Source organism: Lineus longissimus, chromosome 14, assembly GCF_910592395.1.
Source record: "Lineus longissimus chromosome 14, tnLinLong1.2, whole genome shotgun sequence".
NCBI lineage: Eukaryota > Metazoa > Nemertea > Pilidiophora > Heteronemertea > Lineidae > Lineus > Lineus longissimus.
This window is the reverse complement of record NC_088321.1, coordinates 11581578-11604364: the sequence shown is the minus strand read 5'-3', so window position 1 is coordinate 11604364 and position 22787 is coordinate 11581578. Positions and strand designations below refer to the sequence as shown.

At 39.4% G+C, this 22787-nt stretch overlaps 2 protein-coding genes across 2 annotated transcripts in view; one reads left to right on the top strand and one right to left on the bottom strand.

Annotated features, from left to right (window-relative positions):
- The window catches only part of LOC135498977 (atrial natriuretic peptide receptor 1-like), an 813512-nt gene that overhangs the window by 187558 nt on the left and 603167 nt on the right, over window positions 1-22787 (top strand). The gene's annotated exons all lie outside the window — the stretch shown is intronic.
- The window catches only part of LOC135498687 (zonadhesin-like), a 98897-nt gene that overhangs the window by 39265 nt on the left and 36845 nt on the right, over window positions 1-22787 (bottom strand). The window contains exons 40-63 of the mRNA XM_064789069.1: window positions 22579-22698; window positions 21752-21853; window positions 21098-21217; window positions 20803-20922; window positions 20004-20105; window positions 17938-18057; window positions 17631-17744; window positions 17279-17380; window positions 16807-16926; window positions 16501-16617; window positions 15779-15880; window positions 15087-15206; window positions 14183-14308; window positions 11250-11351; window positions 10668-10787; window positions 10221-10346; window positions 9303-9404; window positions 8213-8332; window positions 6747-6872; window positions 4906-5007; window positions 3784-3903; window positions 2424-2549; window positions 1725-1826; window positions 946-1065 (exon numbers count right to left, since the gene is read on the bottom strand). Of these exons, the coding sequence (XP_064645139.1) occupies window positions 946-1065; window positions 1725-1826; window positions 2424-2549; window positions 3784-3903; window positions 4906-5007; window positions 6747-6872; window positions 8213-8332; window positions 9303-9404; window positions 10221-10346; window positions 10668-10787; window positions 11250-11351; window positions 14183-14308; window positions 15087-15206; window positions 15779-15880; window positions 16501-16617; window positions 16807-16926; window positions 17279-17380; window positions 17631-17744; window positions 17938-18057; window positions 20004-20105; window positions 20803-20922; window positions 21098-21217; window positions 21752-21853; window positions 22579-22698 (2751 nt within the window). The remainder of the gene's footprint in view (window positions 1-945; window positions 1066-1724; window positions 1827-2423; window positions 2550-3783; window positions 3904-4905; window positions 5008-6746; window positions 6873-8212; window positions 8333-9302; window positions 9405-10220; window positions 10347-10667; window positions 10788-11249; window positions 11352-14182; window positions 14309-15086; window positions 15207-15778; window positions 15881-16500; window positions 16618-16806; window positions 16927-17278; window positions 17381-17630; window positions 17745-17937; window positions 18058-20003; window positions 20106-20802; window positions 20923-21097; window positions 21218-21751; window positions 21854-22578; window positions 22699-22787) is intronic.

The following is a 22787-nucleotide window of genomic DNA, read 5'->3' as shown; positions in this document are numbered from 1 at the left end:
TTTTAATGGCGCACGACAAGACCGTCAGTCAATTCAGAATGTCACAAGATGTTGTCTGACACAAGGTGTAATGTACAACAGAGGTGATACATAGAACTTTGTTTTTACACCAGTTTAAAATCAGTCTTATTTGCGACGATATTGTTTAAACTGTTGGTAAGTGATTGCTTCGAACATCACTTATGTATTCAATAAATGTCGTTTGATACCAGCAAAATCTCGTCGTCAACCAAGATTGGAATAATTTTGAAAGCTTTTATTACCAATAAAGACAATAAACATGTGAAAAAAATGTTCTCATACATAAAAACATGCAATTTTAAATTTTAGTCAGGGGCTACAAATACCCCAAGGCCACGGGGTAACAATTTGTAGCTCCTGACCACAAGTCTTGTATTGTCTCTCAGAGGCATTGTTTTAGATTAAGTGGCCTGAATTACAGGCTGTAAAATTGGAAGCGGTGCCACTACAAGATGCAGGCCGGTTTTATTGAATCTGCCTGGAAATCTATTGCGTAAGCAAAGTTATAGATGAAAAAGGGCTTCAAATACCCGATTTTACCTTACATCCTGTACGTTGTGGTATTAATTGACTTATACGATCTGCCCTCCACCATTTGTGACTCGCTCTACCAAAACTAGGCGCTTGTCGCATCTGAACTTGACAGGTTGATACGGACTTGTTGTTCATTTCCTTATTGTAGACTGTTTGTGAAATCTATTACAAACTGATTTGGTTACATTTCACCAAAGGTCTACAATAGGGAAATGAACAACAAGTCCGTATCAACCTGTCAAGTTCAGATGCGACAAGCGCCTAGTTTTGGTAGAGCGGGTCACATTTATGTCTTGTCCACTATTTATTATTCTGGATTTCCAGGATTTTGTTCATCCTTTTCTATCATTGGCCCCGGCCAGTCGATCATAACGGTAAAGTGTCACTTACATTTGCAGCATACTAGGCCGCGCCGGCAGGAGCATCTCGACGAGTATATTTTGTTTCTGCATGTCAGCTTGGGTGCACATTTTGCTTTCTGCGCTCTACAGTTCCTCGCACATGTTGGGACTAAAAGGCAATAAAGTCGTTAATTAAAAAAGGAAAGCTTGATCTCTTTATCAAGCTAGTCATGAATTCCAGTACGATGATGATGTTGAACAAAACAAGATAACGATTTTTGAAATTTAAAATAGTCTATTCGCCACAATGGCACATAAGGAGGCTGCAGGGTTTTTAAGCCTTCCAATTTTCAGTGTCTTCTGTCATTGACATTGTTTGTACATATACTTTTTTGTTTGTTTCCCAATTGAGAGGCGTGGTCTGTCTAGCTGTTTAATGTATGGACAAACTGAACGTGGCAAGCAGCCACGTATGTTGCACCTGATATACATTGAATCAGTACATGTCCGCCACGGTTCAATAATGCTGCTTGTCAATTGTCACAATTACGTTAATTTATTGACTTAGGCTTAAAACATGACACACGCGACATATAAGTGAAAAGTTGCATATCCATATGTGACAATGTGAACTTTATGTAAACAGGGCCTTAACGGTTGTCGATCATTGGTTTTCGTCGCGACCAACTGCAGAAATGCATTTCTAGTCAGTTGTTATTATGAACACTTGAGGGACTTGCAAGAAATGCAAAACGCAATGCACTACATTTGTATACGCATATCGTCTGTAAAGAAATTTTATATCCTTCATGCAAAATCAAGACTTACGTTTGCAACAAATACGTCCTTTCGGGTTTTGTGATGCGGGTATCACCCATCCTCCAAGCCGTCTGCAATTGATATATGTTCTAGTTCGGTATGGACATTTTGCTACAAAGAGAAAATGATAATCAGAACTAGCCTCTACTTTCATAAGCGTCCTTTCAGGTGGACATAATATGGTGAAAAAAACAGACTTAAGGGTCGCCATGATCATTTTTGTATTTCATTAGCCCTGATGCCAATATCAACCATGTCAACAGAGTATGAGATGTATCTGAATTCAAATTGTTTTCGCTATCCCTGCGACCAGCAGAGGCGTTCGTCATAAACAAGACATAATCAATTATTTAATTCCAAGACAGAATAAGTTATTAATTAAAGAAAGAAAGGAAATCGTTTGAACATGAAACAGTAACACCGGTACTCAGATTCTGATCAAAATTGAACGGATGACATCTTACACATAACATTTTGTCATTAAGCACTTAAAAAAACTAATTTCTGCCGAATGATCGCTAACCTCATTTCAACATCAATATTCTGAGTTTACTTCTTAAATAGGCACAAATTACGGTTATTTGAAAGACTCTAGATCTGATTAAGCAAACTATCCTATTACGCTAGTTCCTCAGTTTAGTGGATCCTCCAGTAATTAACGGCGACAACATTTACCTATTTTCTTTTAATTGATTTTTAAATACTTACCTATAATCGAGCAGCATAAGTAGCCTCTCGGACAAGTGCACCTTCTCTTGTTGAGCGGCCTGCTCCCTTTAGGACATCGGCGGCCTTTTATGCATTTACCTTTGCATCCACGTAGCCCACATGTGTCTGAAATACAGAGATAACTGACGCACGCATTGTATATCATACGGCTGAGCTACTCATTAATTGTCAATATATAGTGGTTGACGTTTGACCTTTGTTGCATCATAGTTCACCCATACATTGTGAAAAAGAACGAAAATAAAATAAAGGAAGTGACTACTTGGCAAGCCCGGCTTACCAAACAGCGACTTTTTCTTGTCCTGAATGGAGAGCCGAACTCATTAATATTAAAGGAAAGTCTCCAGCTCGCCAAACAGGGTAGATTTTTTACCTGTTTGGCAAGCCCGGCTGGCCGAACAGGGTGGCTGTTTAGTGCTGTTCGGCAAGCGGCTCTCCAAACAGGACAAAAAAGATGCCTGTTCGGCGAGCCGCTTGCCAAATAGACCCGGTGTAGAAGTTTAAAATGTCCTACGATAAAATGTCCGGGAACAAAGGATTCTATTATGCGCTTCAACCTCTGAGCTATTGACTGTCAGGGTCTCTATTGAACCATATTGCAGAATACAATAGGGCCGGACACTTTTTCCAGGGGGGACACTTTTACTTTTACACCGGCCTAAAATAAAATAAAAAAGTGACTTGTTGGACATTTTTAAAATTGCCTGTTACTTAATTAAGAGACAGGATTAGCTGGGTCCAACTACATCATATACATAACCAACTAGATATACCATTCTCTGCAGAAAACCGCGTTCAATTATATTATTCTATCTCTGTGATATAAAAAAAACCCTGTGGACATTTTCTTTCTGGGAGGACTGTTCATCGTTCAGAAATTGACTGATCGAGGGTTTGTCTTCTTTCAGTCAATTTGATGAGTTCTCGATTACTAATGCTTTACAGACTATGGATCATGCAGCATTGAATTGATCTTATTTAACCCTGAAGTGGTTAGACGCCAAATAAATTATTTACCGGTCACGTATTCTTGGTCCAGTGTTTGTGGGGCGATAATTCAGTTGTTGTGCGACCCTTTCCTTATTCACCTCAACATCACTCCCTGTCCCAAAAATCGTTCTTTCTACAGATTACGTGTTTCTTGGTCAAACATATAACTATCATGCATGAGCTACTTCAGCGAAGTAAAATATCTTTGTATGCATTCTTGAACGTCTGGGTACACATTCATTTAGCAATGGTTTTGCCCTCTACCATACATTTACTCTGGCATACATGTCCAGGTTATTTTTCACCCTTTTTATCATGGGCCCAGTCATAAATGATAAGTGGGACTTACACTTGCAGCATACTAGGCCGGGCCGGCAGGAGCATCTCGGTGTCCTTAGTTTGTATATGCACGTATGCTTGGGTGCACATTGAGCCTTTTGGGCTCTACAGTTCCTCGCACATGTTGGGACTAAAAGGAAATAATATCGTAAGCTAAGAAAAGGAGTGCTCCGTCTCTTAATGAACCTACTCGTGAATTTTAGCACGATAATAATGGTCAGCCAAAAAAGTATAATTTCAATTTGAAACAGAGAGGCACGTAAGGAGGTTTCTCAGTTTTTCTGATATTCAGTGTTTTCTTGTCACAAGCATTGTTTGGGACACTTAGGATTAGTATGTTCCTCTTTTTTTCTAAGTCGTGGTTGTTTGTCTTTCATCCTTACATGTGACAGTGTCAAGTCGGACCTAAACGGTTCTCGACATGTGCTTTCGTCGCAACCAATTGCAGAAATGTATTTCTAGCCTGTTATTGAAATGCTCTAGGCTCGGCTCGAAACCACCATGCCAGCATAAACTAGCGAACCTGCCCACATTATATTTATTCAAAAGTGATATGTTAAATTCTTTTGTTAGGGTTCACTGTAGGCATTGATTGGCTTGAGTTCACGAGTGTGGGGATTCTCTGATCGAATGACAAGCCACGTTGTTGATCATTATGTAATCACAGACCTCGTCGATGGTGGTTACGCACACCGTCTTGTCTCGTCCTTTCAGAACGAATAAATTTCAACGATCAACGATCAAGTGAATGTTGAAAAAGGGCCTTTTGTATTCATCTCTTACCTGTCGTGCAATACGTCACTACCTACAATTCTGATTAATAAAACCCGTTGTCGTTTTTCATAGAATAAATAACGCCTGGTACTAATGTAAGTGACATGGCTTCCCAGACCAAGGCACAATAGCCCTGCAAATGCACAGATTGTTGCCTTCGATTGGTTCCTATGACACAAAAGAGGTCATGAATAAATAAGATGTGGGCAGGTTTATAATTTTTGCAGGCATGGTGGTTTATAGCTGAGCCTAGAGTAATTTTAGGGCTTGCTAGGTTGCAGCAAGCAATGCATTACAGGTGTGTCCGCATATCGTCTGTAAACAAATGTAATATCCTTCATGCAAAATCAAGACTTACGTTTGCAGCAAACACGTCCTTTCGGGTTCCCTGAAGCGGGTATTACCCATCCTCCAAGCCGTCTGCAATTGACATATGTTCTAGTCCGGTATGGGCATTTGGCTAAAAAGAGAAAAAAATGTCAGAAATCGCATCTCCTTCTCTATATCAACGTCCAAACTGGTTGACATGTTGTGGGAAAAGGCTGACTTAATGGTCACCGTGATCATTTTGGCATCATAGCCCAGAGGTCAAAATCAACCGAGTAAAGTAACCCGAACATTTTTGGCTATTCTTCCGTCAAACTACAAAAATCTTCACTGATTTGTCTGGATTGTTGGTGAAAAATCAGAAATACCCGTGATTTATCCGCGATCTTCCTGAAACAGTAAACCATCAAAAACTTTATGAGCTTCACTGCACAGGGCCATCAGAGGAACAAAGATTGTGAGAATTCCTTTGACAGGAATTGCACAAAAATTAACAACTACAGTTTGTTCTTGGAGACATTTTAAAAAGATTTTGCAAGATTTATAAGATTTAACGTTCAACTGAAAACGGGGTAGAAAGCATTCGTTTATAACAAAAGTATAATGAGCAGGGTAATTAAACATGACAAAATGTCAATTTGAACTCTGCTCCTTGTCATCACTGCAGTTCCCAATTGCAGCTTGGGACAACCATATTACAGATCAACGGGAAACTATTAAGTGGAAAGTATTTTGTTTTCCGAAGAAGGCATATTGAACAGGGTAATTGAACATGTAAATACTGATTTATCAGGGAAAATAAATATGATGAATGCGAATTTGAACTATGATTATTCTTCCAGTTCCTAATTGCTGTCTCAGACAACCAAAATACAAGTTGTCTCTAAGAACAAACTGTTGTTACTTTTTTTGAATTCTTGTCAAAACAATCCTCACAAGTTACCAAAAGAGCATTATTCCTTAATTTGAAGAAGTCTTGACAACAGACAATTATATTATCCCGTGGAAATAAATAGTTTCATTAATTATACTATATTTGCTTTAGTTTTTGTGTATTCTATGCCAAAGACCTAGTTTTGTGCCAATACATTCCTTCTTGTACTATTTTGGATTTTCCCATAATCCGAATGAGAGCATTCTGGGATGACACACCACTGGTTCTGAAGAGTTTGGCCCTAATAATGCCTAATTATTTAAATGTTTTTGCCCCATTAGTTGTTCCTTTGTTTATCTGATGGCCCAGTGCTGTGGAGTTGCATAACATTTTTGATGGTTTCATGTTTTATGAAGATAAATCACCGGTATTTTAGATTTTTCACGGCCAAACCAGAAAAATGACGGAAAAATATTGTGCGCTTTCCTAGATTTTTGTGTTTACCAGTGTCAGTATCGTTCGTCTTAAAGAAGAAAAAATCCATCACGTTATTACCAAGCTGGCTAAATCAGCAGATATCAATATGTAATGATGGGATTCTCCTCTTCCATTCCAATGGCACGTGACATATTCAGGAACACATCAGACATATTTAGATATAGCTCCAGAACCTTGTCTGACATCAGGAAATTTTCTGACCATGAAAACAATAACACCACCTTTCGGATTGACCATAAATAAACGGGTGACATCTTCAACATTATGATCATTGGGCCTTAAAACGCAATGCAGACGATATGTACACTGCTCTTAATTGTGCAACGATAAGACTGCTTGATGTTTACTTTAAAATTGGCAGGAACTATTGTCATTTGGAAGACTCTAATTTAACAAATTATCCCACCACGCTAGTGCCAGATTTAGTTGATGATTCCTACGCTGATCACAATCATCTACAAACTTTCCATTTGATTGATGTTCTTCATTTAAATACGTACGTAAACGAGTGCAGCAAGAATGGTTATTGGGGCAAGTGCATGACCTCCTATTGATCATCCTGGTCCCTTTAGGACATCGGCGGCCCTTCACGCATTGACCTTTGCATGAACGTGTCTCACATGTGACTGAAATACAGAGATAACTGAAGCATGCACTGTGTATCATACACCTGAGCAACTAAAGAATTGTCGGTAAGTTGTTGAGGTGCTCAAGAAGACCGAAGTTAGGAACTACCTTGTGCAGCAAGATGATGCTCGATGCGTGACCGAGAAAAATAGCATCGGTCAACTACATGTAATTCGTTCATAACTCTCGTTTAGTTTTCAGACATTTATTAGCCACAAAGACAGAGAGGCTTTAAAACAGCCAGATGGCGATTTGACACCGCCCGAAGAGATGGATGATATGGCACAGTATTTGTATTATTAGTATAAAACCCGTTTAGGTAACCATACTAATAGTGATACTTCGTTATAATACTGTCAGTGATTAACTTGTTCGTCATTGCCGCCGAAGACCGGTGACTGCACGGTTTGAATGCCTTACATCTGCGATCAACCCATTTGTGCATTACTTTTATTGACAATTTCATGATGGTTACATTTGCAATAAGGTAATGCATGCACTACATAAAGGATCAATAGATTCATGGAAGTGCATGTGAACAACATAATCAAGTGAAACAAGATAACAAATGTGGGAAAATAATATTGTAACGTAATTTCTAGTAACATGTACATTTTCCAAACACTGCGAGGCGTTATCTTTCTACAGTCAAATATACGAGTTTCGTATCATTAACACTTTAGGAGCTCTGTAATGTGCAACATTAAACTGCTCGTAATAAACACGGAAGTGGTTTAACGACGAATATATCTACCAATATGCAACCTTGGTCCAATGGTCGAACCATAATTCAGTTGTCGGGCAACCCTTTTCTGATTTACGTCCATATTACTCTCTAACCCGACAACATTTCTGTTTGCAGATTCTGCTTACGTTAGTTTGGGCTTTATCCTCTAATTAGCATAATTGAAACCAGCTACCTCTCAGCCAATCGGGAGGGAGCTCATAACGTCTCTCCAGCCTCTAGCCCTCGTGCGCCCGAAGGAGAAGAATTGAGCCAGATTTTCTCAACCACCCCCTCCACTCTGCCTCCACAGTGATTGATTATCATATGATGTATACATTTCAAGCGAAATTCCCGGCCGTAAAGTGGGTTCCCCCAGTAGTTTGTTATCCGTTTCTGGGCAAAACACATAACTCTGAAGTGTCAGTCACTTCCGCGAAGTATTATATTTTGGGTATGCCCTCTAATCCTGATCATGCACGTTTTGTGGTACATACTTCTACCATCTACCATTTATTTCTTGTCCACTATAAATCATTCTGGAACACATGTCCAGCTTATTTCTTTCATCCTTTTCTATCATGCCCCCAGTAATAAAAGAGAAGACTGACTTACACCTGCAGCATACAAGGCCGGGCCGGCAAGCGCATCTTGGCGTCGGTATTACATATTTGCAATACCGCTTGTATTCACATCGAGCCTTCTGTGCTCTACAGTTCTTCGCACATGTTGGGACTGAAATACAATACATGCGTGAAATAAAAATAAAGGAGTTTTGATATCTTTAAAAAAGCTACTTGTGAATTTCAATACGATATCAATGTCAAGCAAAAGTCCTAGAATGTCTATTTGAAACGAACAGAAAGGTGTATCGTTTCTTTTTCAGTGCTTGCGAATTTCAGTGTTTTCCGTCATTAACATTTTTTGGGGACACGAATTTGTGTGTTCTCATTTTGCGAAGGGTGTTTGTCTATCTGGCGACTGTATGTACGGTCACACTTAAGGACCCTTTGCATTTTATCCAGGACAATTCAACCAAGATGCCACCAAGTTCTCTCAACAAAGTGCACAAAAATGAAAATATTCAAAATCAGACCAATCATTCTTTTATCACGCTATTCCGAGATGACGACTCCAATTTGACCAGAGTAAGCTCTCCATGCGTCGATCCACTAGTAGGGCGCTGTTCAGAGCCATGGCTCTACATTGTTGTGTCTTGCCGAAGATTTTCCCCCTTTGCAGTAGCGAACCAGGAAGAGATCCTAACCAACCCTAGCGGCCTATGACGTTCCTTGTTATTTGTTTGAGGGCATAAGAATACACTGAGTACATTTGTCATCTTTTTTTAATGTGGCTTTGAGCAATAAGAAAAATTGGAAAAAAATCGTAATTCAAAAAAAACCCTGTCAAACCAACACTGTCACCGTGACGTCGCAGAATTCTGCCGCATCCGGAAGGGAGAAAGAAATTCGCACTCTTGGTATCATTGACCCTTTGAGGGCGAAATAATTGTAAATCGTGTTTTTCTTATGCCTGAGAGTAAGGACGTATCTAAAAATCATCTCCACCGATTGTGGAAATGTATTTCTGGTCGGTTGGTATCAAAACCCCTTTTGGGCTTGCAATAATACAACACGCAATGCATTACAAGAGCGCGCGAATATCGTCGGTAAACAAATGTAATCTATGCAAAATCAAGACTTACGTTTGCAACAAACACGTCCTCTCGGGTTTCCTGAAGCGGGTATTACCCATCCTCCAAGCCGTCTGCAATTGGTATATGTTCTAGTCCGGTATGGGCATTTGGCTACAAAGAGATAAAAATGTCAGAACTCGCCTCTATATCAACGTCCAAATTGGTTGACATGTCGTGGGAAAAGGCAGACTTAACGGTCGCCATGATCATGTCGGCATCATAACCTTGATGTCAAAATCAACAGAGTATGCTATATATGTTAACCTGAACATGTTTGGCTATTTGTGGCTATTCCAATCCTCCGTCAGTGGTGTTTGCCTTAATTCAGAAAAAAATCATCATGTTATTAACCCGGCTTAATGAGCAGATATCAATATGCAATGACGGGTTTCTCCCACAGGCATAAATCGGACATCTTTAAATAAAGCTCCAGAATCTTTCCTAACATCAAGAAATCGTCTGACCATGAGAACAGTGAACACCAGCTTTCAGATTGAACATTAATCATGCTGTATAGTTAAATTATTTTCCCCTATACTGCGCTGCTAGTCGCCTCGAAGACAAAGCGGGAAATTTAAAAATGCGACGTAATATTACGTCGGATGGCTCAACCGTGTGAAATTGCAAGACGTAAAATTACGTCGGATGGCGCTGAAAGTGTTAATGAACGGATGACATCTTCAACATAACGTTTGATCAATGTGCACTTAAAACAAGATATAGGCAAATGCACACTGCTCTCACTTGATATTCGATAAGCTGCCCTAATGGTTTACTTTAAAATAGGCACTACCTATCTGATTTAACAAATTATCCAATCACACTGCATGCACTTCGTTGGTTTAGCGGATGGCCCTTCTGGTATTTAATGGTATGCCCATCTACTCATACTAATTTACTCAGGGATTCATTTTTTCTGATACTTACGTATACGCGTGCAGCAAGAATGACCTATCGGACAAGTGCATGACTTCCGATTTAAGAGCTTACTCCCTGGAGGACATCGGCGGCCCCTCACACATTTACCTTTGCATCCACGTAGCTCACATGTGTCTGAAATACAGAGATAACTGATATAAGAATTGAAAAAGTTGCGGCGTGCTCGACAAGACTGACGTTTAGCACCACATAATAAGCAGCATGATTATAAACGTCACAGAGCTTGAAAAACAACAACAATCGACTAACATTTACTCATAACTTTCGACAAGTTTTCCGACGAAGCCACCGAGAGGCATTAAAGCAGCCAGATGGCGAATGGGCGTTGTCCGATCGGTATGAGATGTATGATGTTTGACATTACTTGTATAATATTCGTTACGACATCCATACCATCCGTCACGGCCCCAACCATAACTGTAGAGTGCCACTTACATTTGCAGCATACTAGGCCAGGCCGGCATGAGCATCTCGACGTGGTTATTGGGAATAGGCATGTCCGTCTGGGTACACACCTTGCCTTGTAAAGTCTACAGTTCTTGGAACAAGTTGGGACTAAAAGGGAATACACGTGCAAATTAAAAATAAAGGCGAGCTTGATCTTATAATGAACCAACACATGGATAAACACATGGATTTCGATACGATAATAATGTTAGGAAAAACATCTTTAAAACAAATACACTGACTGAAGTGGTTAGACGTCGAATATAATGGATACAAAATTTATAAATATCCACTATTGGTTCAATGGTCGGACAATAATTCACATTAGGCTTCAAACACGACAATTATGTGACAAGACTTCCCAACGTGAATTTATAAATGTAAACAGGGCCTATAAAAGGTTCTCGAACATGTATTTTGTCATGACCAACTGCATGCAATTTCCAGTCGATTGGTATTGTAAAAACCTTTAGGCCATGAACGAATGCAAAACGCAATGCATTACTCTAACAGGTGCATACGAATACTGTCTGCAAACAAATGTTATCCTTTTGCAAAATTAAGACTTACGTTTGCAGCAAACACGTCCAGGTGGGTTACCTCTAGCGGGTATTACCCATCCTCCAAGCCTTCTGCAATTGACATATGTTCTGGTCGGGTATGGACATTTGCCTACAGAGAGAAATAATGTCAGAACTGGCTAGTCTGCATCTGGCATATGTTCTAGTTGGGCATGGACATTTACCAAAAAATACATATAATTATCAGAACTCATCACCTCTTCTTCTAAATCAGCGTCCCTACTGGTGAACATGTGGTGGAAAGATGGCATACTTTAGGGAAGCCATTTTTATTTTGGCGTCACTCAAGCCGTGAGGTCATGATGAACGGAGTATGATAAATTGTATTTGAACTCGATTTTCTATTCATGTGGCTGCGGCAATCGTCTCTTAGGTTATGGGTTCATGACACATCCATTGTGTGCTTACAAAAAGAATATCTGTAGCAAATTGATCAAAATGGTACCTATCTATGTCAATGTATGTCTTAGTTCCAACCCTTATCTTCCCATTCTGCATAGAAAATATTAATTTTGATAGATTAGATCTACCAGAATAGAGTTAAAAAAAGCTTTTTTAACTCTATTCTAATTTATCAAAGTTAAATTCGAGGTCATCATTTAAGTTTTGAACATCCCTGCAGACTTTACGATGCAACATATTTATTTCAGATTTGAACTCTCACATCGATGGGCCAACGATTCGTGTAAACGTATTCCATCTGGTAAAAAAAATTCTGATTTCACTGATACCGATATTGAAATATCAAATTTATTTGAATGAACAAGTTGCAGCATCATAATTAAGCAACAAAATACGCTAGAATCTTTTTCGAGACGAACTTGATGATAAATCTAAGAAATTAAAGTAAAATGTTGGCGTTGATTAGTTTTAAAAATATATGCAGATAGTTTGGTTAATTTATCTTTGCACTACCATGGTTAAACTAAAAGCCTTAGCAATACAATGTGGAGACCAGTGGTTTGAATTGTGTTCAGACCTTTTCGTGTGAATATTTTATATAATGATCTAAAGAAGCTCTCACTCGAAGCGCAACAACCCACGGTGTCTGCAGGAATGCCACGCTTTCGACTCGTACACCGGGAGTAATGGGTATATATTCAGTAGAAGATCCAAATGCACATCACAAACATTCCCGAAAGCTATCGGCTTCGGTCTTACGCGGGAATGTATATTTGCTTTAATCAGATATTAAATGACTAGTTTCTCTCATTTCAACGGTATGTGTATCGATCAGATTTTACAGGAACTCATTTGACATTTTTAGATATAGCTCCAGAACTGTTCTTAACATCGGAAAATTGTTTGTCGATGAGACACCGCCATTCGGATTAACATAAATGAACCGATAACACCTTCCACATAGCATTTTATCATTGTGCACTTAAACAAGATTTAGGAAACGTGCACACTGCTCTTATTTGAACATCGATAAGACTGCTTTAATTGTTTATTTTTAATTTTGGTGTTAAAACAGCCAGCACTGTTGATAAGCGACGGTCCTCTGAACTAATGCTTATTTCACGCCATTTACATGCAGACTTCATTCCCTTCGTCGAGCCGATACACTCCTTAAAAAAATATTTCAATGCAGTTTTCGGATTTCGTGGTCTTTCAGATCAGAGATAGGCCAATTGACCTGGTTTGCAATTGACAATAAGTGACCACAGAATATCCGAACAGCTACATACAGTGGCGGTAATGAAATGAATAACAATAACACAACTGTAACCGGCGGTCGGCTCGCGATATTTTTGTTGCAGGTTTTCACTTTTATTAATGGATCTATATTTTCAAAATTAGTTTTTCACTATATATATATAGCCATCTAGGAATTCCAGAGGCTAGCGATCGCTTTTCTAAATAAAACTCGCGGTCTCAATTTCAAGCTGGCAGTCCAACACTCAACAGCAAACTTGAGACAAAGCACAATTAAAGATTGGAATGACCAGTGGAACGATCGTATTAGACTCTCCTATATAACAAAGACACTTTCAAAAAGAGATTAGACAGCCATTTAAGTAGCGAAATATCTCGAGTCAGTTTCAATAATCAGTAACATACTAGTATCTAATCCGAGTTAGTTTGAGATTCTTCTTGTCAGAGATACATGTACACTTTTCATTATATAGCCCAGTCTCAGGAGCCAGTCTCAGGAGTGATAGACAAATAGAATTCAATATTGAGGGGTTAGAAATAGGAGAGATACAGGAGAAAGTTAGCTGGGAGTTTCATTGGATGTTCGTAAGATATTCAAGAGGATGCTGTAAATATTGCTATCTGCACCTGTTCAGTTATGTTGTATGTTCGTTTCGTTATTGAAAATCACTAAAGAACGGAAATATAAACTATATCTTATGTCTGCGCACACACTGAAGGACCCATCCGTTTATATAATGATGATGATAAATATTTGGGCGGAAATAGGCAATATTCAGAAAATTGTAAATCGAGGCCTTTCAGGGCATTCATCTGCTTATACCAAATGAATGGAACGTATTTTTAGAGAAAAAAATGATCGTTATGTCGCATCGTAAAGTCTGCAGGATTTTTCAAAACTCAAATGATGACCTCTGATTAAGTGAATTAACTATTCTTATCGGTCAAAATTGATATGTTTTCTAGGCAGAATGGGAAGATAAGGTTGGAACTAAAACAAAGATTGACAAAATAGGCAACCAACCCTTGTGTGGTCAATATGTTATAAATATTTTTTTGCTGGAAGCGCACAAAAGAGGTAAACTCCAGTCTTAAATGCATGTAGACACAAACTATGGTCGTTCGGAAGATTCTGATTTAACAAATTATTCAATCACGCTTGTTCGTTGGTAGAATATATGGCTCCTGCGGTACCTAACCGTGAGCACAAACTCATATACGTGTACTTATTTGCTCATGGATTTATTCTTTTCGAATACTTACGTATACGCGTGCAGCACGATTGGCCAATTGGACAAGTGCAGGTCGCCCGACGTTTCAACGTACTCCCTTTAGGACAGCGGCGGCCCCTTACGCATTTACCTCTGCATCCAGCAAGCTCACATGTGTCTGAAAAACAGAGATAACTGAGCACGAACGGAAGAACATATGGATTTTTGATAAAGTGGTTGACGTGATCGACAAGACCGACGCACTACCTCGAACAGGCAGATGGTCAGAAACGTGACCGAAAAAAATAGCAGCGGTCGATCGGACTAATTCATCCATACATGTAACTTCCGGTAGGTTTTAGACTTAGCCACAGTGAGGCATTAAGCAGCCAAATGGCGAATTGACATTTCCCGATGATGTGGACGATGTGTCACTGCAACCATACTAATAGTGAGATTCAGTTATAGTCGTGCTCGTGATTCTCGCGTTTGAATAACATGTGGATATGTTCATATACTATTGAAGCATTGTTCTCCTAAGTCTATTCGGTGAGTTCTTTATTACTCTTACTTGAGGGAATATGGATCGAGCAAAAACAGACTATTGGCAATGAACCCTGAAGTGGTTAGACATCGAATTGACTGATACAAAATTTATGAACATGCACTATTGGTTCAATAGTCGGACGACAATTCAATCGTCTTGCATAACCTTTTCATGACTTAACTCCATATTTCCCTCTAACCTGACAATCTCTCTATGTGCAGATTCTGCTTACTTTGGTAGCGGTTTTGTAATCTTTGTTTCTGGGCCAAACACATTGCACATATTGATTTGATTATACTTCTGTTCTCTATCACTTATTTCCTGCCCACAATTTCTCTGGAATGTCCAGTCTATTTATTTCAACCTTTTTCTTTCTTGGCCCCAGTCATAACTGTAAAGTGCCACTTACATCTGCAGCATACCAGACCGGGCCGGCATGAGCATCTCGACGAAGTTATTATGTGTCTGCATGTCCGCTTGGGTACACATCGTGCCTTCTGCGCTTTACAGTTCCTCGCACATGTAGGGACTAAAAGGCAATAAAGTCATAAATTAAAGAAAAAGGAATATTTATATATGAACCTGGACATAAATTTCAATACGCTGATAATGTTCAGGGAAAAAAGTTATTTAAAACAATAGAGTGTATAGGCCTATTTGCAACATAGACACGTTTGGCGGTTGCAATACTATTTCAGTGTTGCAAATTGTCAGTGTCTTTTGCCATTTGCATTGTTTGGGACTAAACGGTTTTGTTTGTTTCCCAATCATGCCTTTTGTTAAGAAATGGTCTGTCTACCTGTACACTGTATGGTCAAACAGAAAAGATGACAAACATCCACGCATGTTGGACCATAATACACGCTTCTACCATGGTTCAAATGCCAAATGTCCATTGTCACGAGTACGTTCACGAAGGCTTACTTAACACGACACGACATTAAAGTGAAAAATGGCATCCTTTCAAGTGACAACGACAACTCTATTCGTAAACATTGGTGACAAGAAACTTTGGGGCTTGACACAATGTAGTACGCAATACATTGCAGGTAGTTGTGCATGCCGTCTGTAAACTAATTCATATGCAAATTGAAAACTTACGTTTGCAGCAAACACGTCCTTTCGGGACACCTGTAGCGGGTATCACCCATCCTCTATTCCGTCTGCACCAGGCAATTGTTCTAGTTGGGTATGGACATTTGCCTACAAAGCGGAACACAATGTCTAAATCATCAGAGTACTACATATATCATAACTAAACAAACTTTGGCAATTTCACCGCCGGCGGCGTACGTCTAAAACGAGACAATTTCGATCATGCTATCAAGTCAGTTAAACAATATAATCAAGATGGGTGTTTCCCATTTCAGCGATTTACCGGTGAAAGATTCGTGTGCACTCATAGGAGATATTGGTTATAACACCAGAAAATCCAGGAAATCGACTGACAATGAATCGGAGTGTTTTCCAAAATGGACCGAGGTCCAAAAACCACACAACGACTTGAATCCGAAGTAGGAAGTAGGCCTGACCTTCTTCAAATCTTTGAACATTAACGAATTAATTAATATGTAAAGTAAGATACATTAGATTGAGGCAAACATCAAACTCGAATTTAAATATCAACAATACTGCTGTGTTTTTCTTTCGAAACGGCTCAAAAGAATGGGTAATTGAAATATCTCCAATTTAACAAATTTTCCATTCACTTAATTTCCTCGGTTAAGACGATCCCATATTGTATTTACTTGCGAGCACAACTTCTCATACTAATTTTTTTTCTAAATAAACCTAAACCATGTAAACGTTGTTTTGATACTTACGCGCGCAGCAGGAATAACCGACCGGACAAGTGCAGGTCCTCTGGCTTAGCTGCCTCATCCAATTAGGACATCGGCCCCTGACGCATTTACCTCTGCATCCTAGTAGCTCACAAGTGTCTGAAATACACACAAAACTGACTCACGCACGTTCTATCATACGGTTATGGTTCATTCATTGTATTTATACTTTTTACCTCCACACCGCTATAAATGTTTCGTCTAGTCTTAATTGGGATTACACGCCCGGGTTATATTTTATCCTTTTTTATATCATTGCCCCAATCATAACTGAGAATTGTCACTTACACTTGCAGCATACTAGGCCGGGCCGGCAGGTACATCTCGGCGATTTTATTGGGTATCTGCACGCCCGACTGGATGCACATCGAGCCTTGTTGGCTCTACAGTTTCTTGCACATGTTGGGACTAAAAAAACAATATCAGAGTAATTAACAAGTGGAAAGGTTCGTTGCTTATTGCACCTACTCATGACTTTCAATACGTTGACATTCATTCAGTTATTTTCCGCCAGGGTTCAAATGTCAAGTGTTTACTGCCACGAGTACGTTCATATGGTGCATAAAAGCACGAAGCGACATTGAAGTGAAATGTAACATCTTACAGGCAATAACTGGTGAGAACTTGAATTCTATGCGAACTTTGTTAATGCATGCAATTTAAGGGTTTGCCCCAATGCAACACGCAATGCATTATAGGCAGGTGTGCTTGCCATATGTACACGAATGTCATCATCCCTTTGCAATGTGTAATGACTTACGTTTGCAGCAAACACGTCCTCTCGGGTTACCTGAAGCCGGTATTACCCATCCTCCTAGGCGTCTACAACTATGATATGTTCTCGTTGTGTATGGACATTTCCCTGCGAAAGGAACGTAACATTAGCACTCGTCTCAATATCTATATCAGTATCCCTTCATAACAATTGTTTGAGTATCATACAGTATATTGAGTTTAACATGGTCAAACGATCACTCGAAATGAAACGGCGATCAGACTGATTTGTTATTTCCCTTGAATCGGATCGAACCACAGCCATTTTTACTCTAACTGAAAAAAATCCATTTACGTTTGTTCATCGATCTGGTATTCAATGATGCTTCAATACTCACGTGAGCAGCAGGAATAGCCGGCCGGACAAGTGCAGGTATTCTGGAGAGGTCTTCTCCCATTAGGACATCCGCCCTTTATGCATTTACCCTTGCATCCAGAAAGCTCACAGGTGTCTGAAATACAGAGAGAACTGACGCACGCACTGTGTAGCATACGTTTTTTTGGTAGATATGTGTTTTATTACTTTAATATTAGTCTAACAATGAAACGTTTATGTCTCGTCTCGTCGTACAGTGGATTACATGCTCAGGTTATTTTTTTCCTTTTCTACCATGGCCCAAATTATAACTGAGAATTGTCACTTACATCTGCAGCATACCAGGCCGGGCCGGCAGGTGCATCTCGGCGATTTTATTGGGTATTTGCACGTCCGACTTCGGACACATCGCGCCTTGTACACTTTACAGTTTATTTTGCATGTTGGGACTGAAAGGGTGATAAGCATTAGTTAAAATGAAAAGCATATTTTCATGACTGTACGCTGATATCGTCAGAATATTTTTTTCATTGTTTAGTTGCCAAATGTCCAATGTCACGAGTACGTTCCCCGAGGCTTTCGAACATGACGGCGGGTTTCATAGTGAAACATGACATTCTTATAGGCGACAAGTGGACTCTACCATGCATGTGTCCCAATAAATCATGTGGTTTAAATTTTGACTCAAAAAGGAATCAAAGGGTCAACATGTATATTTCACAGGTCACTTAAATAGTAGTGGCATTACCACATCCCAGTTGAGTAGGTATGGTACGGTCACTGCATGATTACACAGGCTTGTTGAAGGTAATGGCAAACAGATGACTTTTTCGACAGGCCTGAATGGAACGAATTTAAAACCACTGTTTTTGTGATTTGAAATATTTATTGCTTCTCACGCTCACAAAGGCAAGCACAACATGCAGGTCCCTATCACCTCATGCCTTATCAATTGCATTTAGAAAGACCCAAGACTTCACTCATCCTGAACGTGTGAGGAAGGCAACTATGTTAACCATTTGATCACATTCTGAGTCAAAACGCAAACAATATACTCGAGTTTCGCACGCCTAACGTCCACTGTAGTAAGCCAGGGGGTGATTTCAAGGTCAGTTTTTAGATTTAGTTTTAAAACTAAATGGAACACTAAAACCCTTGATTAAACCAGCATTGAAATGAATTGGGTTTTAGTTTTATCCTATTTCAAAGTCGGTGTTTGTTGGTTTTAGCATTATGTCCGGTTTTAGCTAAAAACTAAGGCATGGTTTTAGTGTCAAAAACTAACACCGGGACTAAAACTAAAACTCTCCACAACACCAGAAATGAAATCAGTTCTGGTGTTAGTTTTGACACACAGTTTTAGCATTATCCTATTTCAAATTAGGTTTTAGTTTCACACTGAAACCAATTGGAACACCAATGTCTGATCTTAATCCCAGCTCGGTGTTATATTTGGAAGATTTGTAGTGCACTTTGTATTACCAATAAAACTAACACCTTAGGCATTAACACCGAGTGGATTTCAAAGTCGGTGTTGGTGTTAAAAAAATAAATCATGTTGTTCGTACCATTTCAAGAAGTAGTTGCTGGTATTTTGAACGCTGATGGGAATGATGATGGACGTGAGAGAAGACGACCAAATTTATATAGATCGGAAGCGGTTACAATAGGGAAACAACAGTAACAACGACAACAACATGCATGTTTGGTTTTTCCAAGGTTTTATCTCTATCCATCTTGGTGTTAGTTTTACCTGCAGAATAAAACCTCTTCTTAGTTTCAGCCCAGGTTTTAGGTGTTTAGATAAAACCAGTGTTGGTGTTAAACTAAAACCTCGAATTGGTCTTATCCAGACATAGGTTTTTAGGGGTAGAAATTAAGAATAAAAGTGACACTAACACCCAACACTAAAACCAAAACCAACTTTGAAATCACCCAGTGTATGTGTATATTTTCGTAGGCCCACGACGGGAGGAAGTTTATCTGGCCCTCTATTTGATTGAACGCAGCGTCAATGGCAATCGTGGCTTGAATAGGTTAATAAGACACCCAAGCAGGCAGGACAAATGCGAGTGGGGTGATTTTATTTGTGTCTTGTTATAGTTACCATAAGTATAGAGGACGGTTTTTATCGACCATTCACATTCAAATACTAGAGGATTATAGAAAGCCTAAAAATTACTCCATTACGGGCCTGGAAATGTGCACTTGGTCAAGATCTGGCTTGACGTTAGGAGTGCGAAACTAGGGTAATGTTTTGAGACACATTGTATATGAATATTTTGCCATTTGGTAGCAATTTTAAGGCTTGACACAATGCAACACGCAATACATTATAGACAGTGCGCAAGCCATCTGTAAACGAATGTCACCCAATTGCAAAATTAAAACTTACGTTTGCAGCAAACACGTCCTTTCGGGTTACTTTTAGCAGGTATTACCCATCCTCCAAGCCGTCTGCATCTGATATATGTCATAGTTGGATATGGACATTTTTCTACGAAAAGGAAATAATGTTATGAATCGCCTCTATTTCTTTACAAGTGTCCCTGTAGTGGTGGCCGTATTATCGGGGAAAATCAGAGTTATTGGGTAGCAATGATATTTTTGACATCCCATAGCAATTTGCTGCAGCACCTTAATCATCAGAGTGTGATTATATGCATCATAACACAATAAATGCTGGCCATTCCATCGCAGAGAGCGTACGTCTAAAAAGAGCGCCGCCTAAATAGTTATCCATGACAGGTATGTCCTTCCCAACTACCAAACCAACCGATGCATGATTTTTTGCGCTCATCGTTGATTTGTGATAAAACTCCAGGAAACTCATTTCAACATTAGGAAATTGTCAGCCAATGACACGGTTGTACCTCTCCTCGGAATGTTGTACATAAACGAATGGGTTCATTTTTTACACATAACACTTAATACAGTACTATAGATGTAGGTTTAGGTTATAAAGCTCTCTCAAATATAATCATAAAAAAATACTGTTTTTAAACGACTAGAAGCATTAAGATGACTCTAATTTGACAAACTGTCCATTTGAATAAGTTGCTCGATATAGAAGATGGTTCCACTGGTATTTCACGGCGAGCACAACTTCCCATACCTATTTTACTTTTAGGATGTTGTCAGTAATACTTACGTATAACCGAGCAGCATGATTTGCGATGTTAATTGATACTTACTTATTTGTATGCAGCAGGAATAGCCGGCTGGACAAGTGCAGGTATTGCGGGCAGGTCTCGTCCCTTTAGGACATCGGCCCCTGTTGCATCTACCTCTGCATCCACGCAGTTCACATGTGTCTGAAATGCAGAGATAACTAGTGTGTGTATCATATGCTTGTCACATATTCATGTGCTTGTTCCTTTGCCCTCCACCGCTTATGTTTCATAGTCTTAATCTTGATTACACGCCCGGGTCATATTTTATAAGTTTTTTATATCATGGCCGCAGTCATAACTGAGAACTGTCACTTACATTTGCAGCATACTAGACCGGGCCGGCAGGAGCATCTCGGTGATCTTATTGGGTATCTGCATGTCCGCTTGAGTGCGCATCGCGCCTTCTGAGCTCTACAGTTTCTTGCACATGTTGGGACTAAACAAAAACAATAACAGCTTTAGAAAACTGGAAAGCTTGATCTCTTCTTACATCTATATGAATTTACATACGTTGACGATGTTAGAGCAGTAGAACAGCTATTAGCAAGTGACGTGTTAGGCAGGTTTACCAATTTTGGGTGTTTTCGTCATTCAGTGTTGCATTGTTGCGACTTAAATGTTGTTCTCTATCCCTTTAGTGCAAAGCCCTGGCCATGCCTAGCTGTCTATTGAGGGGAAACACGTACATATGGCAAACTACCACGTATTTTGACCCGATTTACATTGGATTCCGTAGGTTTCTGCAACGACCGGTTCAAATGCAAAATATCCACTGTCATGAGTACGCTCACTAAGGCTTAAAATACGACAAGACATTTAAGCAAAAAGTCACATCCTCACATGTGACATTGTGAATTGTATGTAAACATTGGTATGGTAAGCAATGCGAGGAACATGCAGTGTATGACATATACATATGCATGCCGTATGTAAACAATAAATGTCACCCCTATGCAAAATTAGGACTTACGTTTGCAGCAAACACGTCCAGCTGGGTTATTTGTAGCGGGTATTAGCCATCCTCCAAGCAGTCGGCAACTGATATATGTCCTAGCTCGATATGGACAGTTGCCTGCGAAAATAGAATAAAATTAGGACTCGCTTTTATTTTCCATATCAGTGTCCCTTTAGTCGTGTCCGTGTTATCGGGAAAAAAACTGGCCTAATTAGCGGAACTTTTAAATTAACCGAGTATGACATGTATCATAACTAGACAATTTTTGGCAATTCGACGCTACTGCCTTTAATTAAAATTGGCGATTGCAAACATGTTATCAACCCGGCTAAACAATTATCCGCGAGAGTTATTTCCTCTTCCAACGACCAACCGGTGCACTCGATTATCTGAAATTGTTGATACAGAACCAGAAAATCCCTTTTAACATCAGAAAATCGTATGACCATGAAAAGGCGTACGGCCTTACTTCAATCCTTGTACATAGATAAATGGAGTGATAACTTACGCAAAAATGAAAGAGTGCTATACGGACGGTTCATTGAGGCAAAAAAATTGTGCTTTTTGTCTTACAAGTTGATTGTTATATAAATGAATCGATTGCCTCATAAGTGTTTAAAAACATTTATAAGACCTCTGTGTCTTGTTTGGAGTCGCCTCGAACCATATCCTTTCATATGATTTTTTTTTCTTTTTAATTTTGTTAAATCAGACTCTGATTGAATAAATTATCCATTCACAATTTTTCCTCCCCAAAGTCGATTGTTTGATGGCTCGTCTTGTATGTGACGGTGCGCACACATTCTCATACAAATATTCTTTGGAGATGTTTTAATACTTACGGTGGCAGCATGAGTAGCCTAGCGGACAAGTGCAGGTCCTTTGGCTCAGCTGTCTCAACCCTGTAGGACATCGGCGGCCTCTGATGCATTTACCTTTGCACCCGCGGAGCTCACAGGTGTCTAGAAAACAAAAACAATTGTGTAGCATACGCTTGCAGTACAATTTACATACTTAAACTATTCACTTGTGGCAGCCTATCTGGCGGGTG